This window comes from Castor canadensis, chromosome 11 (assembly GCF_047511655.1).
Source record: "Castor canadensis chromosome 11, mCasCan1.hap1v2, whole genome shotgun sequence".
Lineage (NCBI taxonomy): Eukaryota > Metazoa > Chordata > Mammalia > Rodentia > Castoridae > Castor > Castor canadensis.
Window position 1 is genome coordinate 90,899,414 of NC_133396.1, and position 21,194 is coordinate 90,920,607.

Below are 21,194 nucleotides of genomic sequence, written 5' to 3' on the forward strand. Positions count from 1 at the left end.
ATAAAGGTCTGTTCTGTAACACTGGGGTTACATGTAACAATATTGTATTGTACTTTTAAAATTATGGGAGAAGATCTAACTTTATGTAGGAGTTTCTAAAACCACAGTTAAAAGTTAAAGAAAAAAATGCTTAGACCATGCTATTGTGAATTTCTAGTGCATCAAAACTAAAATAATTTTCACCTAGAATGAAAGAATGAACTGGTCTATTTGTCACAATGAATTATAATTAACTATAAAACACCAATATTAAAACAAGACCCATAAAAGAGCAATTGTAACAATATTGTTATAGATCATTAGTGGTTACCAATAATTGTCTGCCACGTCAAGGTAGTCTTACAAATTAATATTTCTTAACTTGAGGTCTGAAATTTTCCATAAGACACTGAATGTCTACCATTTCTTACTACTGGAAGAATTATATTAATGCTTTAGACAGAGTAAACATTTAAATTCCCTTACATAACCTACAATAAAGGTTTGCAAATTTTAACATCTAATGCTAGGTTCAGCATCTAATTTAATGGACAGAACTAGTTTACAAAATGCTCTAATCAGTACAGAAATGCCCCCCCCAAAAAGAAAATGAGCCCAAAGATGAAATCAGAATGATCTTTAAGAACATTATAGCTTTCTTCTTTTTTACTCAATCTTATTTTTTATTTAACAATCTTAACAATTTATTACCTTACATCCTCAGGTTCTTCAGCTGCCTTGGGAGTGGTTGCCTGTTGCGGCTCAGTATGAGGATAGGGATCTGATCCCCACATCATACGAGGCTCAGACAAGGAAATTGCATGATCTCTTGCAGATCGAGCTATATGCTCAAATGACTCAGAACTGCTTGGTGATCCTTCCATCTGGTCTCTTCTCATTAATGGCTTAGGAGGAATCATTCCTTAAACAAAGGTTCAGGAAAAGATGAAATGAGTATTACGAAAAGTAGACGAAACAAATTCATGATAGACAAAATGTAGATTATTAATTACTATCTGGAATTGTCTATAGTTAAAGAACTTTTTGTGAGTAAAACTGTAATCCAACAAAAATTTGATGGAAATTATATAAAAGCGTTCTGTGAGTGAGATTTTATTACTGTTGTGAAAACAAGGAAAACCACAATAGTAGCCCATTTTATATTCAAAGAAAAAAAAAAAATAGGGCTGGTGGAGTGACTCCAGTGGTAGAACGCCAGCCTAGAAAGTGTCAGAGCAAGTTCAAACCCTAGTTGTCCACCCCCTCAAACACTGAATCCCAGTTATGAAAAACAGATACTATGCATTGTAATTAATATAAACATCATGAGAATTACATTAAGTGTATTTCATATAGCAAATTATCTTAGTTGATTCATGTGAACTCTATTAAACATGCCACTTTAATTTCAAAATATTGAGATGTAATTTTTTTTTTTTTGGTGGGGGCAGGGACAGCATTCAGGGTCTGTGTACCCCAGGCTGACTCTGAACTCCTTTCTCAGCCTCCAAAGTATAGGGATTACATGTGTGTGTCTGGCTCAAGATTGGAATCTTGATGACATTTTAGCACCCCTAAATTTCCCTCAGTATTATTTTGATAATGGATTATCTGGATATTTTCTAATGGGCTCCATAAAAATGCTATTTATTTATTTTTGGCTAATCTATGAATAAATTTAAGCACTAAGCTGATATATGATGGAGGAAATTAAAAACAATCTTATACATAACAAACAGACAAAATTCAAATGCTAAAATACTTAAAAGAACATGGTCTATAGGCATGGCTCAAGTGATAGAACCCATGGCCAGGACTTCAAAACCATAGTGCCTCCCATTCAAGCAAGAATGAAATAATGAAAAGGATAAAAACATTATAATCACTAACAGGTATGAATAAGGCAGTGAATAACCACTACCCCCAAAATTTTAAATATTAATAAAGCAGAGAAGAGCTAGCATTTTGGTCCTGCCACATAGTTGGTACATGTCTCTGCTATTTAACCACCATGTGCTGAAACTTTAAATTCTTACTAGATTACAACTCTGAAAGAAATTCTGATTCTGTAAACTGCAAGTAAGGCATAACACTGTCAATTTCATCTTACCAGGATGAATTGGTGGAATATCCATAGCAGGTCTTCCTGACATCATTCTAGGATCCATGTAGGATTGCATCATAAGCCACCTTGGATCAAAACCCATGGAAGCCAAATGTTGAGGGTGAGGTTGCATGGGCTGATAAAGAGGTCTGTGTGGTGGAGGAGGGACAGTACTACTAGATGGTTGAGAAGGAACAGGCTGTGGATGTACACCTTGCTGTTGTTGCTGCTGCCACTGCTGCTGTTTCATTTGTTCCTAAAAACACAAGATTTTACATGTTGAGATTTTCTAATCTTTGACAGTGAAAGTGGGCAAGACCAAAGGACAAGTTACAACATTTTGTCTTATACCTGATTTAAACAACCAATCACTTATTATAATGTAGAATCCATTTCTGAGGAATGGGAGATGCTAAGTATAAATGAGGTAGATAATAAAAAGGCCACAGAAGGTCAAGGTAAAACACCAACAAATGCTTATTAAAAAAAGAAAAAAGAATTTCAAGGCAAGTTTTTGTGCTTTATGAATTTAAAGTTTTATGTTACAATTTTTATGATAAATTCTTAGAATATTGAACAAACAACCTTTAAAATTACACACATATACCTACATAGCAAAACACTTTTTAATCTTTACCTGCTGTCGTTGGAATCGTGGTGGTAATGATTTCTGAAACTGTTTGAAATAGCCAGATAACATGGCAGGTCGAGGTTGAGACCCTGACTCTGGTTCTGTTTCATGTACCACTTGTGTGGGCTCCTTTTCACTGCGATTGCTATCTTGTCTAGTGAAAACTGGCTCTTCCTCTGCTCAAAGAAAAGGTAAAAGATATTATCAAATACATGATTTCTACTGTAATGAAATGATAAGATTGAGGAATAATAAAATTTAGTGAAGAGCCTTCCTCAACACTCCAAACCATCTTTGTGTATTCTAATACTGGAAGCCATGAAGAGATCAAAGATTGAAATGTTTCATCACACAAAAACTTATGTATTTTTTGTGGCAACAAAGTATTTCAGATTACACTATTTCCATATTTTCCACTTATTTAATAAATACTAATTTAACAAAAATCATTGAATTTATGTATCCAATATCATCACGCATGTTGAGAAAGGGACAATAAAGTATCAAAGTGGAAAAAGAGAGCCATATATCTGCAATACTTAAAAATCAAAAGGGTACATCTCATGGACAGACCTAGCTAAAATTACATTGTCATAAAAACATATAAAACATGAATGCAGAGCTGGGGGCTGATTCAAGTGGTATAGCACTTGCCTAACAATCAAGGGGCCCAGAATTTAAATCTAGGTATTGCCAAAAAAAAAAAAAAAAAAAAGTGAAGTAAAGCAAAGTGCTAATTGAGTATTAAAAAGAAAATACACAGATACAGTTACCAAAGTCAAAAGAACCAGTCAGGGTCAACATGTGTTCAGTATTAACACTAAAACATGAATGTCCTTATTTCTAAGCCACAGTTTTCTCATGAAGTCAGTAAGATAGCAGATCCCTAACCATTCATTAATACTAAAGTATAATAGTAGTCACTTCTCTTGTGAGCAATGTTTGTTTCTGGTGTTATGAACAATTTTCTTAAGTGCTTATGTGCTTAAGCACTTAGGTGATATGTAATAAAAGTCCAGTCTCTCTAGATTGATTAATATGAAGAAAAGATATGAAATCTGATCATTTTAACTGAACAAATGACCCACGTGTGCCTTATCTTATTAAGAAAAAATTCTTGGGATAATATTTTATAATTTTTTGGTGGTGCAGATAAAGTTAGGGCCTTGTGCATGCAGCCAAGTACTCTACCACTGATCTATAGTACCTCTTACTTTTTTATAGTTACAGTAAGAAGGATGAAGAGAAGTGTATAAACAAAAACTTTTAATTTCTGAAAACAAATTCTGTTATAATTTCAAACAGCAGAATTTTATAGAAAAAAATAGGATCTGTGGCAAAAATGTTGTATTATTTCCATATCAAAAAATACACTGAAGTAAATATTCTATCTTAAGCTGTTCATTAGAAATTGACTTTAATACAAGTAAGCCAGGGATTTTGGAAAACATACTTGAATTCCATTAATTAGTTATATGTCTTAGAATCAGAAAAATAACTAGGGGAGCAATCAGTATATGGAACTATGAAGCCAATAAACTTTTGCACACAAAACAGAATTGAAGCTAATCTAATAACGTGAAGAAGCCACTTCATATGCTGACTCATATGTAAAATTAGAAAACATAACTCTAGTCCATATTTTGTACTACAAATGCTTTTTGAAAAATGACTTATGATTATGCATACATGATGATTAAAAACACACAAACAACCATGCATTAATAATATGAAATTCTGTAAAGTTAATAAGCACAATCAAGACAAGTCGGGGATATAACTCAATGGCAAAGCATTTGTCTAGCATGTACAAGGCTATAGTTTCAATTCCAGAACTTCAAAACAATAAAAAACAACAAAATGAACAAAGCTATCATACCTTTACTACAGCTGTTTTCGCTTTCTTGTTTTTGGGCCACAGATTCTAAAATAGGTTCTTTGGTTTCAATTTTTTCATCCAGTTTTTCATTTTCCTTCTTCAAGTCAAATTCTTTTTCCTGTTCTTTTGCCTTTTGTAGTTCTTTTTCTTTTTCCTTCTGCCGTTCTAATTCTTTCTCTTTTTCTTGCCTTCTTTCCTTCTCCATTTCTCTTTGTTTTTCCTGTTCCTTCTCTAGCTCTTTCTCCTTTTCTTGCTGTCTCTCCTTTTCCTTTTCTTTCTCCTTTTCTCGCTCCTGTTCTTGTTCTTTTTCAAGTTCTTTCTCACGCTCCCGTTCTTTTTCTCTCTCTCTTTCCCTAATTTCCTCTGGAGATGGTTGTTTTTCCACGATGCCAAGCTTTTCATCCAGTCGTTTCAGTTTTTCTGCGCATGCTGCCTTCCTTTGCTCCTCCATTCTGCGCTCTTCCTCTTCACGCCGTTTACGTGCACGTTCCACTGCTGCAGAAACTTCAGACTGTTGTCTTCGTCTTTGCTTCCATATTTCATCTTCATCAGGTACTTGCTGCTTGGGAGGGAAAGGGCCTGGTCTTCCAGATACTGGCTGTCGATCTGGAGGTGGATGCTGCAACATTAAGATAACAGGTGAACATTAGAACCTTATTTTTGACCAACAGTGGGTATTACAGCCAAGAAAAGGTAGAAGGCAAAAAGCTAATGAGGTTAACAAAAAGTTCCCTGTTAAAACATGCTCATTAAAATGAAAAGAAACATAAGGAAAATATTAAGTTTAGATAATTCACTACATTAAGATTAATTATGTCAACCAATGTTAACTGAACATAAGTGTTTATTGTGCCAGATATTACTATTGACTCAGTATATATGAAACAAAAGAAAAAGGGCAACATTAAATATCAAAATCTAAATTTACTGATAAAGGATATTAGAGTGAGAATGCTTTAGTGGCAGATGGCAGACATGAAATACCATGGAGAAAAAGATGCTGGCTGGTAAGAGCACCTGCCTAGAAAGTGTGAGGTCCTGAGTTCAATCCCCAGTACCAACCAAAAAAAAAAAAAAAAGAGAGAGAAAAGATGCCAAAATATTCAGAAAGGCAGCAAATGAGCCCTAAAATGATTAAGACAGGACAACAGGGAAGGAGTATAGAACAAAAAGGTAAATGAAGAAAGACAATACAATTAGTGACACCACCAAAAGAAATCCCTAGAAAAACATCACAGGTAGAGAGATTTCTACCTTCAGACCAAGAGATCCAGAAAAGAACAGCTAAAACTATATCTAGAGCATGGCAGAGAGTGGGAGGATCATCTGAGTGATCCAAGTTTCAGTGATATAATTTTTCATTAATGTTATAAACACTGACTAAAAATTTTAAAACCACTGTCAGAAATGACACAAGGACAGACTGGGGTGAGGCTCGAAAGCAGAGAGCTTGCTTGCCTAGCAAGTGCAAGGCCCTGAATTCAATCCCTACTACTGCCCTCTACCTAGAAACTATGCAAAAACAAGCAAGATGAAAAAAAAAAAAGAAAGGCTGGAAAAAAAAAAAAATCCATTGAAGCCCAGTGATTTAAAAAGTTCCTGAAGAGACCCTAAAATCCATACATAGTCCAGTCAGAATCCTCACAAAATATGTATTAATGGTGTGATAAAAACACTGGACTGAATCTTTAAAATGAAGCAGGCTATCATTAATTAACAATGCTGTCTTATGCAAACCACTTAATATCCCTGGTGCAGTTTCTTCATTTATATCTCAGAAAGCACAAAAGGAAAATAATAATAGAAAAGTACCTAGCTTACATAATAAACTCAAAAAACTTTTTAAATAATTTATATAAAATGTATGGTGTGTATATTATAAGTGTATGATTTGATAGATTTGGATAAAAGATTCACCTGCATAATCACTGCTCCAAAAAAGACAAAAAAAAATTTTCATCACTGTTTTGCCCCCACCTGTTTGTGATCCTAAGCATCCTCAACCCTAACCTTGAGTATTTCTTCCTGTTCTATAATCTCATAAAAGTGGGTAAAGTTATGCTCTCTTGTGCCAAGGTTCTTTTCCTCAGTTTTGAAGTATTTGGTATATTAGAGGTTTGCTCCCTTTCATTGCTGGACAGTATTCCATTATAGATACATCATTTCATCTACGATGGATATGTGGCTTGCTTCCAGTTTTAAAACTCTGAAAAAACAGCTGTGAACATTCATGCACAAGATTTTTGTAAAGTTTTCACTTTTCTTGAAGATAGCTAGGAGTAAAACTTCTGACTTACATAATAAATACAGTTTCTGTTTATAAGAAAGTGACAAACTTTTCCAATGCAGTCACCAAATTTTACAGTCTACTAGCAATATGTAAGGGTGCCAGCTGCTCCATATCCTTGCGAACATATGGAAAGGATGGCTGTCTAGCAAAATCCCATTTCCCTGGTGACAAAATATAGTGAACATGTTTCTCTCATTAGCCATTTATATATTTTCTTTTGTGTAGGAAAAGTTAGGATCATTTTGCTGTACTCTTGTCCTTATTATCAAGCTGTACTATACTTGAATTTTTTTAAATATAGCCCAGCACAAATCCCTGGTAAGATATATTAAGTGCTTTCTGTGAAATATCTTTGCATTTTTTAGGAGATGGTCTTCTAAGTTGAATTGAAAAATTCTTCTTTCCCAAATCATGCTGTTTGGGTCTTACTTCAGAAAGGTCCTTATTAGTCCCAGGTTTGCAAAGAACTTCTACATTTTATTCTAGATGTTTTAGTTTTACCTTCTATGTATACAGAAATGCTGTTAAGTGCAATCAGGGATGGGAAATGAGGGTGATGGAATGCACAGCTCACAGTAGGTCAATCAAAGAAGGCCTTTGTGGTAGTAATTATCTGAGCAGAGAACCTGATCAGAAGGATTAAAAAAAAAAGATTGAGAGGAAAGAGCAAGTAAAAAGTCTTCAAGTGGGGAAAAAAAATAGCAACTATATTTGTGTAGTAAGCCAGAAGGAGGTCAGATGAATTCAGAAAAGTAGACAAGGATGTGAAAGATCACAGGAAGAACATCAACAAGGACTTGCTACTAGTTTTGTGTGTGTTATGTGTGTTTATGTGACATAATTTGATGATAAATAGATAATGCCTATAGAATAGAAAGAAAGAAAGAAAAAGTTAAGAGTAACTTTGAGGTTTTGGCCTGAGCAAATAGGTAAATGACAGTAACAATGCTACTAATTGAAATGGTAAACAGAAGGACTAGGACTACGCGCATGTATATAGTATTGTTTGGACATACAAATGAAAAACCTACCAGAGGTCAAGTGAAAATGTTGAAATGGTTGTTAATTAGATGAATCAAGAAGTCGAGGTACAGTTTTTAGAGCAAAAGATATAAATTTAAGTATCATTAGCACATAGAAGACAACCCGTAGGGAAAAGATACACATTAAAAAAAAAAAAAAAAAAAGAAAAGATTAAGCCAGATGTGGTGGGTACAGACAGCTACTTGGGAGGGTGAAGGAAGAAGATCAGGAGTCTAAACCAGCCTGGGCAATAAAACAAGACCTTGTCTAAGAAAAAAGGTGGCTAGGGATGTGGGTCAGTGGTTAAGAGTGCTTGCTTATCATGTGAGAGGCACTGGAGTTCGATTGCCAGCACTGCAAAACAAAATAAACAAAAAAAATCAAAAAATGATTGCAGCACAGACCTGAGGCCCCCAAACCCAAAGATGTAGGAATCTAAAAAGGAATAAAGAAAACTTAATATTGTGCTGGGCTCAGTGACTCACACCTGTAATACTAGGTCCTCTACAGGCAGAGACTAGTAGGATCATGGGTCAAAGCCAGACCAAGCAAAAAATGAGACTCCATCTCAAACAATAAAAGCTGGCATGGTGGCACAAACGAAGCATAACAGGAGGGAGGTGCGCCACACCTACCCAGATAAAACACAAGACCCTATATGAAAAATAACTGAAGCCAAAAGAGCTGGGGGAGTGGCTCAAGTGGTAGAGCTCCTTTCTACTACATGCAAGACACTGAGTTCAAAACCCAAGTACCTTCCCCACTAAAGAAAGAAAAGAAAAAAAGAAATATTATGGTGTCTCAGAAGCAAATTTAAAAAGAAAAAAATCTTAAAAGAATGAAACAAACTATGTTTATGATGCTGCTGAGAAGAAGTAAGATGATGACAAGACGATTAGTCAAGATGGAAGTCATAACTGACTGTGATAATAGTTTCAAAGGTTTAGAGGCAGATCAAAGTTTACCTGGAGAGGACTTCTGAATTGAGCAGCTTAATTAAGCTTATGTAACTCACTAAAACAAGTTTCCTATGATGGAATACAGAGAAAATGGGGTAGACACTGAAGGACAGAAAATAGAGGTGAGGTACTGTTAAGAGAAGGTTTGTTCTCTTAAAAGATGATAACATTATCATAAGCAACAAAGGATAGGATCCAGGGAACAAGTAAAAGGAATATCCTTAGTAGCAAGAACAATTGGAAGGAAGTCAAATATATAGGCATGAAATATGAAAAACAGTTATCTCCTAGGTGTTTTATATTCCCTTTCTGAAATCAGGATCATGAAAATATGCAAAAGACACAAGGTAATAAGTTGGTAATTGTTTCATAATGGTTATAAATTAAAACACACAAGCTGGACCTGGTGGTGCACAGTCTATAATCCCAGCACTCTGACGGCTGAGCCAGGACTACAAGTTCAAAGTCCTCTCTTGAACCAGGGGCTGGGGATGTAGCTCAGCGGTAAAACACTTGCCTAGCATGCACAGGGCCTAAGGTTCAATCCCAGGCACCACAGATAAAGTAAATAAAAAACCCTGTATCTTTCCATAGAAATAAAATGTACACCATAAACTAGTCTTTTCTAAATTTACCTGCTGTGCAAGCAACTTTGGAGGTGGTGGCAGATGTGAAGATGGTCCACGTTCCTATTACAAAGAAAGGAATATTAAAAAATAACTAGGTCAAGAAAAAAAAAAGGTATCTACTGAAAGTATTTCTGGCTATACTATACTGAATTTCCCAATAAGAAGTACAATATTGCTAAAAGTAAACCCATCTGTCCTTTTTTTTCAGTAAAAGTGTATTGCTCACTACAAAATTACCTTCTATATAATCACTCTATCATCTCAAGGTTAGAATCTCAAGTGCTCTTTGCAAATAGCAGAATTTTAGTTTAGCAGTTTTAGAATTTTTGTCTCGGGCAATCTGGCTGAGGAGAGTTGAACCTCTACTTACTAAATTTTATTTATGTAAGCACAATTCTTTTCATAGAAATTTCTTCTAATGGCAGACTTAGAATATGAGACTTTGCTATAGAAACTTGCTAAATATATTGGACCCAGATAAGGAATATTCACTCAGTTATACAACAGTCACACATTCACACACACACAAAAACCCAGAACATCAAGATATGTTCTACTTGATCTTCTATTCTTTTGTGAAGAAATTCTCATTCCATATTCTAAGTAAAAAGTAACATAAAATCTTTTTAGTTCATTCTATTCAATGGCCCATCAATGACTTAAGAAAAAAATCCAGCTGGCAGAGTGGCTCAAGAGGTAAGAGTGCTTGCTCAGCAAGCGTAAGGCCCTGAGTTCAAGTCCCAATGCTGCCCGCTGCCCCTCTCCCCAACCCCAAATCCAAACTCCCTTATGCAGAATATAAAACTTTACAAGTGGTTTTCTCTTTGTGTATATGTGTGTTGCTGGGGATGAACTCAGGACCTTTTGTACATGCTAGGGCCACCACACTACAATTGAGCTATATACCCAGACCCAACAAGTGGTTCTTACAGTTTTCTTATTTATTTCCCTTATCTAATGACTCAGGATTTCTTGATTGTGCTTTGCTTTGATCTACTGTGCTTGTTTCCTGTACTTGTAACAGTTCTTGTCTCTTTCTTTACTGGCTAATTCCAGCCTTAGGAATTACCTCAAGTACTGAGCCTTTTGCCTAAACTATACTAAGATCTTACTGTGTGCATTCCTCTTACACATATCATATTATATTATAACTTATGCTTTTTAACTTCTTCTTTAAAAGAGACTGTTAGCTACCTTTTTTAGCTGCCAAAAGGACATCTCTATTGTTCTGTACGAATTCAACAAATATATGCTGTCTACATTCTGATTCCTTCTTGATAATAAAACTTATGGTAAACTTTCTCAAAGGTGCTGCTTCTTTCCCAGTTTGTAATACAGCTCTTGCTACCCTATAGTATAACATGAATGGGGTCAAATATACTTGTTTCCCACATATTTTTCACAATATTCTTCAAAATGACCCAGGCTCAAGCTAGGAGTGGCTCAATGGCAGAGTATCTGCCTAGCAAGTGAAAGGCTGAGTTCCCCGCCACCCCCCAGAACCACTAAAGAACATACCAGAACAAAATGATCTAAGCTTTTTTCTTAGATGGCCATTCTCACTTTGCATGATTTCCCTACAAAGTATGCTATCTCACGCATAAGGACTAAGATTTATAAAGCACTTAGTAAATGATAAAGCACTTCAAAAATGTTCATTTTACTTTTAAGAAACTTTATCCTCTACTTTGACACAACAAGGAAAAAAGGGAAAAACTTTAGTTTTTGCCTGACAGTTTTAGCTACTATATTAATAATCCCTGGTAATGCAATAAAAATGATGGCAGAGAGCTAGAGCACTTAATACAGCTCCCTTTCTCAAACTCCTCTTCCAACTCTGATTATAAGATTAATTCATCCAAAGCATCAGTAATGACAAAGATCTGTACTAGTACAACAAACCTGATTAAATGGAGGTCCTTTGCCAAAGGATCCTTTGGCTACAGGTTGCTGAGCAGGTATCTGAGAAGATGATTTAGTGTTACAAACTTCATCTGCTTCTTTCTGGTTTTCAGTGTTTTCAGAGGCTTTTGAACTTTGATCCTCACTGAAGAATCAAAGAGCAGGAGAAATAAAATAAAGTGGAAGGATTATACTATAAGTGAATGCATTTTTTCTGTGTTAAAAAAACTATTTCTGTATGTTTTGGGGGAAAAAGAAGGAATGCGCTGGGTGTACAACCTAGTGAAGGTTAATTCACTCATTCAATAAATATATAATACACATCTGTAATGGGCTGGGGACTGGGCCTGTCCAGATTGACAAAGAGATCACCAAGTGCAATGCAATAGCTATCAAACCTAGATATCGACACCTAACAGAAGGGAATTCAAGTCCATTGTTTTCTTGGTGGTACAAAGGTTTGAACTTAGGGCCTCATGATTGCTATGCAGGTGTTCTTCCACTTCAGTCACTCCCCCAGCCCTATCATTTTCTATCTTTGCCAACCAAAAAACCTTATGTGAATGCAACGAAGTAATATTGGAAATATTATTTAACTGCATTCTAATTTATTCTGATTTGATGAGATAAGTCAAACTAAGGCATTTAAAAAAAATCTCAACAAATCACAGGAATCTCACAAATGATCATGAAACTAGAGCATATCACAATGCCATGACTGAGAAACTATATCAGTATGTGCATCCCTATGTATTTTTAAATGGACCCTGATGTGTGCTCTCAAAATATCTCCAATTAGATGTCAAGAACTCAAATAGCCTTTTATAAAAAGCTTTCTTGAGAAAACTCAACATAATTCCTTGATTAGCTGTACTGTATTAATTTGGCTCTGTAAAACACTGTGGAGAATGAAGAAATTCTACAAGGAACTTTGTTCTAAGAATAAAGCATCTCTGCAGAAATACCTAATGCTCCATCAACAAATTCATATTGTACTTGTAAAAGATATCATCACAGTAATATACCTGATGTTCTCTTTAGGACTACTGCTTCCTTGCTCATCATCATCACTGAAATTCAGCTGCTCTGTATAATCCACTTCCATCTGAGCACCTGTTAAATTAACAAAAACTCAGACTGACTGCTTAAAACAACAATTCAAAGCCATTAACTAATTTTGCCTCTTACCTGCCCAACCTTCGTCAGCTTCAGCATCTAAGTTATCAAATTTATCAAGCTCCTTTAGTTCTGATGCACTAAGAATGGATGGGCGTTCAGGTTCAGAGGCCCATGAAGGAGGAGGGCCTCTTCCTCGAAGTCCTCTAATAAATGGGAGGGCATGGTGGGAAAAGACACAAAGTTTCAATCATAATCAATGAAGAGAGATCGGAAATATTGGAATTTAGTTCATTTCAATTGATCATTAGTGTTTGCTACACCAAGACAAATGAAATGCTTGGCAATGACCACAATATGAAGAAATTTATATTGGTACATAAATCTGAGAATATATTAATACATAACTCTTATATAAATAATAGTTTTAAAAGTTTTTTAAAAACTTAAAGATTTAAAAGAAAACAAATATACTAAAGGTTAACATTATTAAAATGAATTTCAAGATATTTAACTTTAGTAAGAAAAAACACTCAAATCTGACATTCGGGGAAAAACAAAAGAGAATAGGGCATGCTTAACAAGGAAAAAGGAACAAATAGTGCCATCAATTTTAGGACCATGATTTTCTGTAAATTACAATTTTGGAAGAATAAAGTATTTTTGTTCTATCTTATGACAGATACCCAATTATATGTTAACGACAACTGTACTTTTGAGAACAGAAAAAATTAATCATCACAATTCACTCAACATTCAGAAAATTTTAATGAGTATATATATATATATATATCCTTTGCAGACTTCTAATTGTCTTACTTGTTTGTTTCAGATAAAGAAGGTGGGAACCTCATGGGACCATGAAGAGGAGGATATGCCATTCTTGGATACTGCTGAAACATCTTAATGAAGAAGACAAAAATATAAATTTATTAAGCTAAAGGTAAAATAATTTCAAGTTAACTAGCCCTGAAATTATAACGTATGGTATGAATGATAAAAATAAATAGTATTAGTAATTTTGTCTCTCACCCTCAAAAAGTAGAAATTTGCAAGACCACTGCCTCCATCAAGTCCTTATAAGAAGTGATAATTTGTATCTTAATAAAATTGTATTTTAAAAATGATGCACTTCAGCAAATTGCAAAACAATGTGCAAGTTGAGAATACTTGAATGGAAAATAACGTGAGACTTCATCTGAAGGTAGGAGTAGACTAATTAGAGATAGATTTTTTTGATGAAGAGAAACTCAGTTCAGATTAAAGTAAGGGATAGACCCTAACCAAAAGAAATGAGGGAAGAGGGGTAGGAAGCCAAATGCAAGACTTTCTATACACAGGGCAAGGAAACAGATTTTCAGTCAAGTTACTGTGCTCTGTGGGAACAAGGATTGAGAAGACAGACATTACAAAGACATCAGCACCATGCTATTCATCCTATGATTTAGTAGGATAAAAGTGTTAAGGAGTGCCTGGTCATTTTACATATATGCAGGTCAAATTGTGTAAATAATATGAAATCATATTATCACAAATAATTTGTATCCTGAAATAGATTAGTTTTTAGAAAATAAATGATAACTGTGTTAGATAAGGAAATTACTCTGCACTTGGAAAAAAAGTTTATGTTTATATAATTATGCTGTCTAAAGAAGAAATTTCCCTTAAGTAGGGATGCAAAAAGTTAATTAAGCAGCAGCTGAAACTCAATTGGGAAAGCTTCTTGTTTGGGGAATACTCTAGCGAATAACTAGTTGCATCACACTTTTATACTGAAGTTAGTAAATATACTTATGGAGGCAAATGTTTGTAAGTAAAGTTGTATTAGACCCTTCTGATCATTCTGACATAAAGATTATTTTTATGTGACTTGAAATGCTTAAAATTTAGGAATCTGTCATAAAATAATTGTAGAAACAATCCCTAAATTCTCAACATACAGTAGTAACTTAAAAAATATTTCTGTTAACTAGTAGAATACTTCCTTCAGACAAAATCATTGACGAAACTCAGAGGGAAGCCCACTTGGCCTCCCTTTTCCTTCCCTATCCCAAAGTACTCTGCACCTGGAAGTTCAAGAGTCTTTAGAAGCCAAATTTGAAAATTATTAGGAGACATATAGTTAACTGTAAATTATTTTTCAAAGTCAGGTAAGTCATATACAATTTTTATCACATTCTGAGACTTCTTTTATGATACATACGCTTTTAGTGCTGGAGACTAAACCCAGGATTTTACGCACACTAAGTCTACCACTAAGCTGCACCCTTGGCCCGTAGAAAATATTTAGTAAGTGTATCTAATCACTTATTTTCCACCACTACTCTAGAATGATTAAAAAATACAAAAAGAAGAGATAGAAAATACAATAGATATTTTAGATCTTGAATATTAAGTGTTAAACCACAAGCTAAATAAACTTAACACTCAAAATGTTTCATTCCTACAAGCAATGCACATTCTGGAAAATGTAAATTTATTTGCCCAAGCACAGATATCTTGGCATTTAACTCCACAGTAGGCTGAAAGCATACAAAAGAATGAGGGTACTGAACCATAACTATTAGTTTACAGGAAATACAGGGGTAAGAAAACAGATAAGCTTCAAGGAAGTAAGAGATGGTGGTTCCCATAGAGAGTAAGATTCTTAATGAGAAATATGAACCAATGTTAAGGAAAAGTAGTTGCCTGGATCCCAATTATAAGATAGTAAAAAGAAACTGCAATAATAAGCTTTCTATCTAGGTGTGATAATGGCATCATGCAATTCTCCCAAGTCTTTAAAACACAGCCTAAAATATTCACAGATGAAATAATGTATGTAGGATTTGTTTCAGTAGTATGAGTAGTAGGCAAAGAGGGAATTCACTGTATGATTATCTGTTTTTGTAGATGTTTTAAGATTTCGCATGAAGTTAAAAAATCAGATGTAGTTGTGCACACCTACAATTCTAGCACTCAGGAGGCCAAGGAAGGAGGAGTACAAGTTTAAGACCAGCCTGGTAAACATGGTCAAATTCTGCCTCAAATAAATAAGGCAAGTACAGGAATAAATACTTTAGAATTAAGGCAGTTAATCTTGAACTTTTCTGTACCATGAACTAATGCTCTGGCAATTTGGTTAAAATCATATGGACCACTACCCAGAAAAATGTTTTAAATTCATAATCTAAAATACATAATAATACAAAGAACAATCATACTAGAACTATTGCCACATCAGATAAAATCTGTGATGTGGTATTAATGTATGTTGTTACTATTAAGTCATTAAATAACAAATACATCCTATGGTCTCTCTATATATATTTCTGAAGAAATATTGAATGTAATGTGAAAATATTTGTGGTCATTATTAATGATAAAGACACACACATACTGCTGATAGTCTTCTGATTTATTTACGATGCTCATAATTAAACAAAATGCCTTTAGTTAGATTTTAATAAGAATAAAGACCTAAACTTTTCCCTTTCCAATTCTCTCCTTGCAATCACAGATCAAAAATCTCTTACTTGACTGCTAGTTTATTTAACAATACTCACATAAGGAGGCATCATAGCTCTATACTGGGAGGCAAGGGCAGGTTGCTGTCCATTCAGTTTAGCCTGTGGAGGACCACAAGCTATCCTCTTTTCTACGACTTTGAGGATGTCATTTTGTTCTGATGTTATAGCTGAGCTTTCATCCTGGCCAAGGAGCTTTTCATCTTGGTCAGATGAAGGTGAGCCAGCAGATTTACCACCATCTCTCCAACAAGCAACATCTGGTACAGAATGAGGAAAAAGTAGTAAGAAATAAATCTGAAAATGAATAGTAAGACTAACCCAGGCACACTTCAAGAAAATCTAAGCAAGGAAGCACAGTGAAGGAGCAGGGAAAGTGCAATATGGGGCTTATATTAATGCTTTCAGTGTTTAAGTAGTCTAGAGTAATGATTTCCAGAACAGAGAAGCTATACCTCAGGGTGCCCTCCACACTGTGGCGGAGAAAGCATTAGAATTAAACTATGAAACTTTATCAGTACTGACAGAGATTAAATCATTGCTTTCACTTGGTCCGTGTGTTAGATGGTCATGTTTCAGGGTAAGATATCTGAGGTTTTCTAAGGGAAGGTGGGAGTTCTACAATCAAAAGGGTTGATGGTAATGCTCTCATTCATTTGCTTTTAGTCAGTTATTGTCATTTGCATGAGCCCAGGTGAGCAGTTTTAGTGACATAATCTGGTTTAACTACACTTAACCAACTAAAACCATTATGTGGCATTGCAACTCTGTAGGGTAGCCAGCTTCCAAAATAGCTTAAGTGGACCTGACCTTTTTGTATTCAGTGTACTAGGGGTTGGTCTGTGCAACCTGTAGAATACAGCAGAACTGAAAGCAAAGCCCTTTCAAGATTATGTTATAAAAGACTGTGGGTTTCTTTCTTGGGTAGGAGATTACTGTCTGTCTCTCATCATTTATTTTGGGGAATCCATGTGAGAAGCCCCAGTAGTCAAAAGCTACATGAGTGACCTAAGAAGTACAGACCTCGTCAAGCCCTAATCATTGCAGCCTTGTGAGAGAGTGCCTTAGCCATGGAACCTCCAACTAAGCAGCTCTTGGATTCCTGTCACTCAGATACTGTGGGAGACAGTGTTTGCCTCATTTACTGTTTTTACATTGCTGAATATGCTATGCAGCATAAGACATACTAAAGTTGAAAATGCAACTGAACAAGGAAATAGTGAAGCTGACACAACTACTACTATGACCCCATTATGAAGATTAAAAAAAAAAGATTTATTCAGATTTAACAAGAAATGGGACAAAGAAATGTGAAATGTAACAAGTTATTAGAAACGGGGATTTATAAATAGTTTGTCAGAGGAACCTCCTCATAGATACAGGGTCCCTTGAGCTATTTGGTAATGACAATCTGAAACTAACACAGTAAGACTTAAAAATCTCTCACTCCGTATTTCTATTTTTAGTTTTTGCTTGATAAGGCATACAGTGTGCCTTATCCACTATCCAAAATGATGTTTTCTTAATTTAAGTCCAGAAAGTAAGGAATCACTCAATACTAACTGTAGCAAACAAATGGATATTTAGTTTTTGTATTAGAAAAGGTTGTTCAGAAACTTAATTCTAGCACTTGGGAGGTTGAGGCAGGAGGACTGTGTGTTTGAGGCCAGCATAAGCTAATTAGAGAGAACGTCTCTTTCAGGGGTGGAACAGAAAGATCCAATATTGTACATAGAAGCTGCCTGGGCATCCCAGTAAAATGCAGGTTTCAACTTATTAAGTTAGATATGAAGAGTCCCAATAAGTTCTGAAATTATAGTGATACTGCTAGCACAAAACTCATACTAGAGCAGCAAGTGAATATAGCACTAGTTTGTCTTTTCACACTAGACAAGTCATATATACAAGAGCATTTGGGAAGTTACATCACAAGATAAAACACAGTATGTTCTAGTCAGAAGTTTTATTACATAGAAAGTATTCTTACTTGGTGGGCGTAAACTGGGTCCAGGTCCATAGTTGTCATCATTTGCTTCCTTTTCTTTTTTTTCCTGATCCCCAGCTGCCTGCAGGCTGGGAAATTCTTGTTGAAATTGACTATTCACCTGGATTCCTATAGATTTTTTTTTAAATAAATAAAAATATTAAAAGTAACTTTTATATTGAAGGTAATTCAAACAACCCTCTCAAGATAGTTTTTTTTGCCTCTTTCTGTAAATTATTTCATATTCCCGTGACTGTTTATATCCATAAAACTTTTTAAATTTATGTCAAATCCTTTAAAAAGTTAATGAACAGCCATGAGGAGATAAAAACCTAAGAAACCTGTCAAATTATATCCCAGAGACTCACTTAAGATGACTGGACAGGTGATGAGTTTCACTTGTTTCTCTTTTATTATGACTTTTTATACTTCTAATAGAAGCCAAATTCCTTTGTTTTGTATTACTGAAATAGACTTTTATACATAAGTACCAAAGTACGGATAAAATTTAATTACTACTTAATTTACAATTGAGAAACTAATTGTACTTCATTATTCACCCAGCTACCTACTTATTTTTATACTTCTATAAATTAAAACAGCTAATTTTATTAGGTTGAGGGCCTAGATCAGCTCTTCCATAAAGCTTTATTTTATAGTCAGCTTATGTTTTGTAAGTGGGAAAATTAAACTCTATTGGGGATTTCATCATTCTTTGGAAGCAAGGCAGCATTACACCTACTGTGCTTTATGACTGCTCTCTAACTTTTCTCCACCCTGAAATGGCAGTCTGTTTGAAACAGGAGAGCCTGGGATAACAGATGGACATGAATAATCTATGCAATGTATAGCTACTTTTATGTGTCAAAGTGTTGAGAGTACAGCTATGTCTTGACATGTAGGGTTAACAATAAAAAACCTGAAGCAGAAGACAGCTTAAAGACTCTGTTTTTAAGGAGTATTACTGCTTCATGCATGCCTCTTTTTATTTTGGGGGTGGGGTGGTAATGTGGTTTGAATTCAGGGCTTTGCACTTGCCAGGCACTCCTCTATAGCTTGTAGCCACATTTCCAGGCCCCATACATGCCCTTTGACAATAAAATTTAACTAGCTCAAAAGATTTTTTAGAGACCAGAATATATTCTTTGACAATGTGTTTTAACCCTAATCTCTTGCATGGCTGTTCAGTAACTGTCAAACCTAACCAGATTCCCCAGCTAATGTCCACTTACCATCTCCTTGCCCACCTTGCTTGTTACTGGCCCATGATTTGGGAGCAGGTGCTACTTCTGGGGGAGCTGCAACCCCAGGTTTTGGCTGTGCTGGTGACACTTCTGGTGCTCTTAAAAAAAATATGAGTCCATTATTTCAGATATTATATATTTAAATAAAATAAAACCAATATTCATGTGAGGTAAATTTGTGTGCCAAGTACTTTGGCTACAGATTTACTCACAGATGCGTATCTCATAAATGGTGTTCCTCTGCAAAGCCCCTTTAAAATTATGGGTATTTTTGTACCCATTTATTTCTACTTTGAATAACCCAATGAGATTACAGCTTTGCTTGTTTTCTCTTTTGCTAAAAAAAATGTGTATTATTGAAAATAGCTATCAAAACAATGTTTCAAAGAAGTAAATATTTATAAATAGAACTGTAAGTATGTGTATACATACAGTCTGCATTGGTACAATTAGCCATGGGATAAGGCTAGCGCAAGCTCTCCATTTGGCAGTCAACAAGTTCACACTGCACTTACTACTGTAATTCAAATAGGTAACAGTAACTTTCCTGACCCATTCCCATGAGTAAAATTTATTTAAAAGCTGATCTATAATTTTATTTAATCCTTATAAAGTGGTTATGCTTAAAAATGAAAAGGTAGTTAAGAAACTCAAGAAATACCAATGCATTTCTATTACACCCAGATCTGTAACTGATTTCAGATAAAGTAATTCTACTGCAACTAAAAATCAGAAAACAATCATGCCCTTATGTGAAGTTACTATAGCTCCACAGACAGAAGTACAGAAATTTGGTAACAGATACAGGCCAAAAAAACCCCATCAAACACGTAACAGCTTAATTTTTTAAGAATTCTTACTTTTAGCCCTGCTCAAACTAGTACTTGAGCGCCTGTAACAGTTTCAATGCTGAAGATACAGTGAAGCAGGTGGAGAGAAATCTTTACCATCAAGGAATTTATGTAACAGAATTAATTCCTATTTATATTAGAAAAAAGAATCAGGCATCAAATCAATGCCTGATTTGATGAGGATAGGAGTGTGATATGTGTTATGACAAGCAAAGTTGTTGATTAGCAACTGTGTTATCTATTCAACTTTGACAAATAGAAATACTGCCACTAGACCACAGAAAAAATTAACCAAAGTCTTTCAAAAGGGCATGAAATAGGTGAAGCAGCACAACACTTAGCACACAGTAGGTACTCAAACAAGTTTCCCACAAAGAGAAGGGTTCCACTCTTTAAAAGACTTGACTCACTTTTCTTCTTCATGCTGCTCTTGTTTTGATGCCCATCCTGTGCCATCTTTAGGCACAATATTCACATTAGGATCATTGCCTTTGTTTTCTGCTTTCAGACTTGGGAGATTAGCAGGTGGAGGCATACGCCGTGAAATTCCAACTTTTCCAAGACTTTGCAACCCATGTCGAGCTGCAACTAAATGATCAATAACATCAACTTTCTTAGAGTACCTATTTTATTGTCCATTTTACTCTTCAAATAATAAAGAATAGGAATTCACAGCATCTTTAAGTGATTTTCCTAATATTAAGATAAGGATTTGCAAACTCAGCTTACACACCAGTAACATAATTAAAGGTGGAAGTATTAAATAAGCCATTCAACAGACAGTTTATAAATGCTAATAACATAGTCCAGTGTGGTGGCCTGTGCTAGTCATATCAGCTACTTGGGTGGCTGAGGCAGAAGGACTGGTTGGGCCCAACAGTTCGAGGCAGCTTGGTGACATAGGAAAACCCTAACTCACAAAAACATTAACAAAGCTGGGCACCAGAGGCTCATGCCTGTAATCCTAGCTATTTAGGAGGCTGAAATCAGGAGAATCAAGGCTTAAAGTCAACCTGGGCAAAAATTTCATAAGACCCCATCTCCAAATGAAGCAGAGGAAAATGGATTGGAGGTGTGGTTCTAGCAGTAGCATCTGC

General features: G+C 35.1%; 1 protein-coding gene across 15 annotated transcripts in view; it reads right to left on the reverse strand.

The window, feature by feature from the left end:
* Prrc2c (proline rich coiled-coil 2C) overlaps positions 1-21,194 on the reverse strand; it is a 90,147-nt gene that overhangs the window by 43,420 nt on the left and 25,533 nt on the right. For 11 of the 15 annotated variants that reach the window (XM_074047492.1, XM_074047490.1, XM_074047499.1 and 8 more), the window contains exons 3-15: positions 20,508-20,685; positions 19,235-19,344; positions 18,006-18,131; positions 16,058-16,278; positions 13,332-13,414; positions 12,585-12,718; positions 12,422-12,509; positions 11,397-11,541; positions 9,501-9,554; positions 4,594-5,212; positions 2,721-2,890; positions 2,090-2,339; positions 691-901 (exon numbers count right to left, since the gene is read on the reverse strand). In XM_074047492.1, coding sequence (XP_073903593.1) covers positions 691-901; positions 2,090-2,339; positions 2,721-2,890; positions 4,594-5,212; positions 9,501-9,554; positions 11,397-11,541; positions 12,422-12,509; positions 12,585-12,718; positions 13,332-13,414; positions 16,058-16,278; positions 18,006-18,131; positions 19,235-19,344; positions 20,508-20,685 — 2,389 coding nt within the window. The remainder of the gene's footprint in view (positions 1-690; positions 902-2,089; positions 2,340-2,720; positions 2,891-4,593; positions 5,213-9,500; positions 9,555-11,396; positions 11,542-12,421; positions 12,510-12,584; positions 12,719-13,331; positions 13,415-16,057; positions 16,279-18,005; positions 18,132-19,234; positions 19,345-20,507; positions 20,686-21,194) is intronic. The other 4 variants (XM_074047500.1, XM_074047495.1, XM_074047491.1 and 1 more) reach the window with 2 other exon arrangements.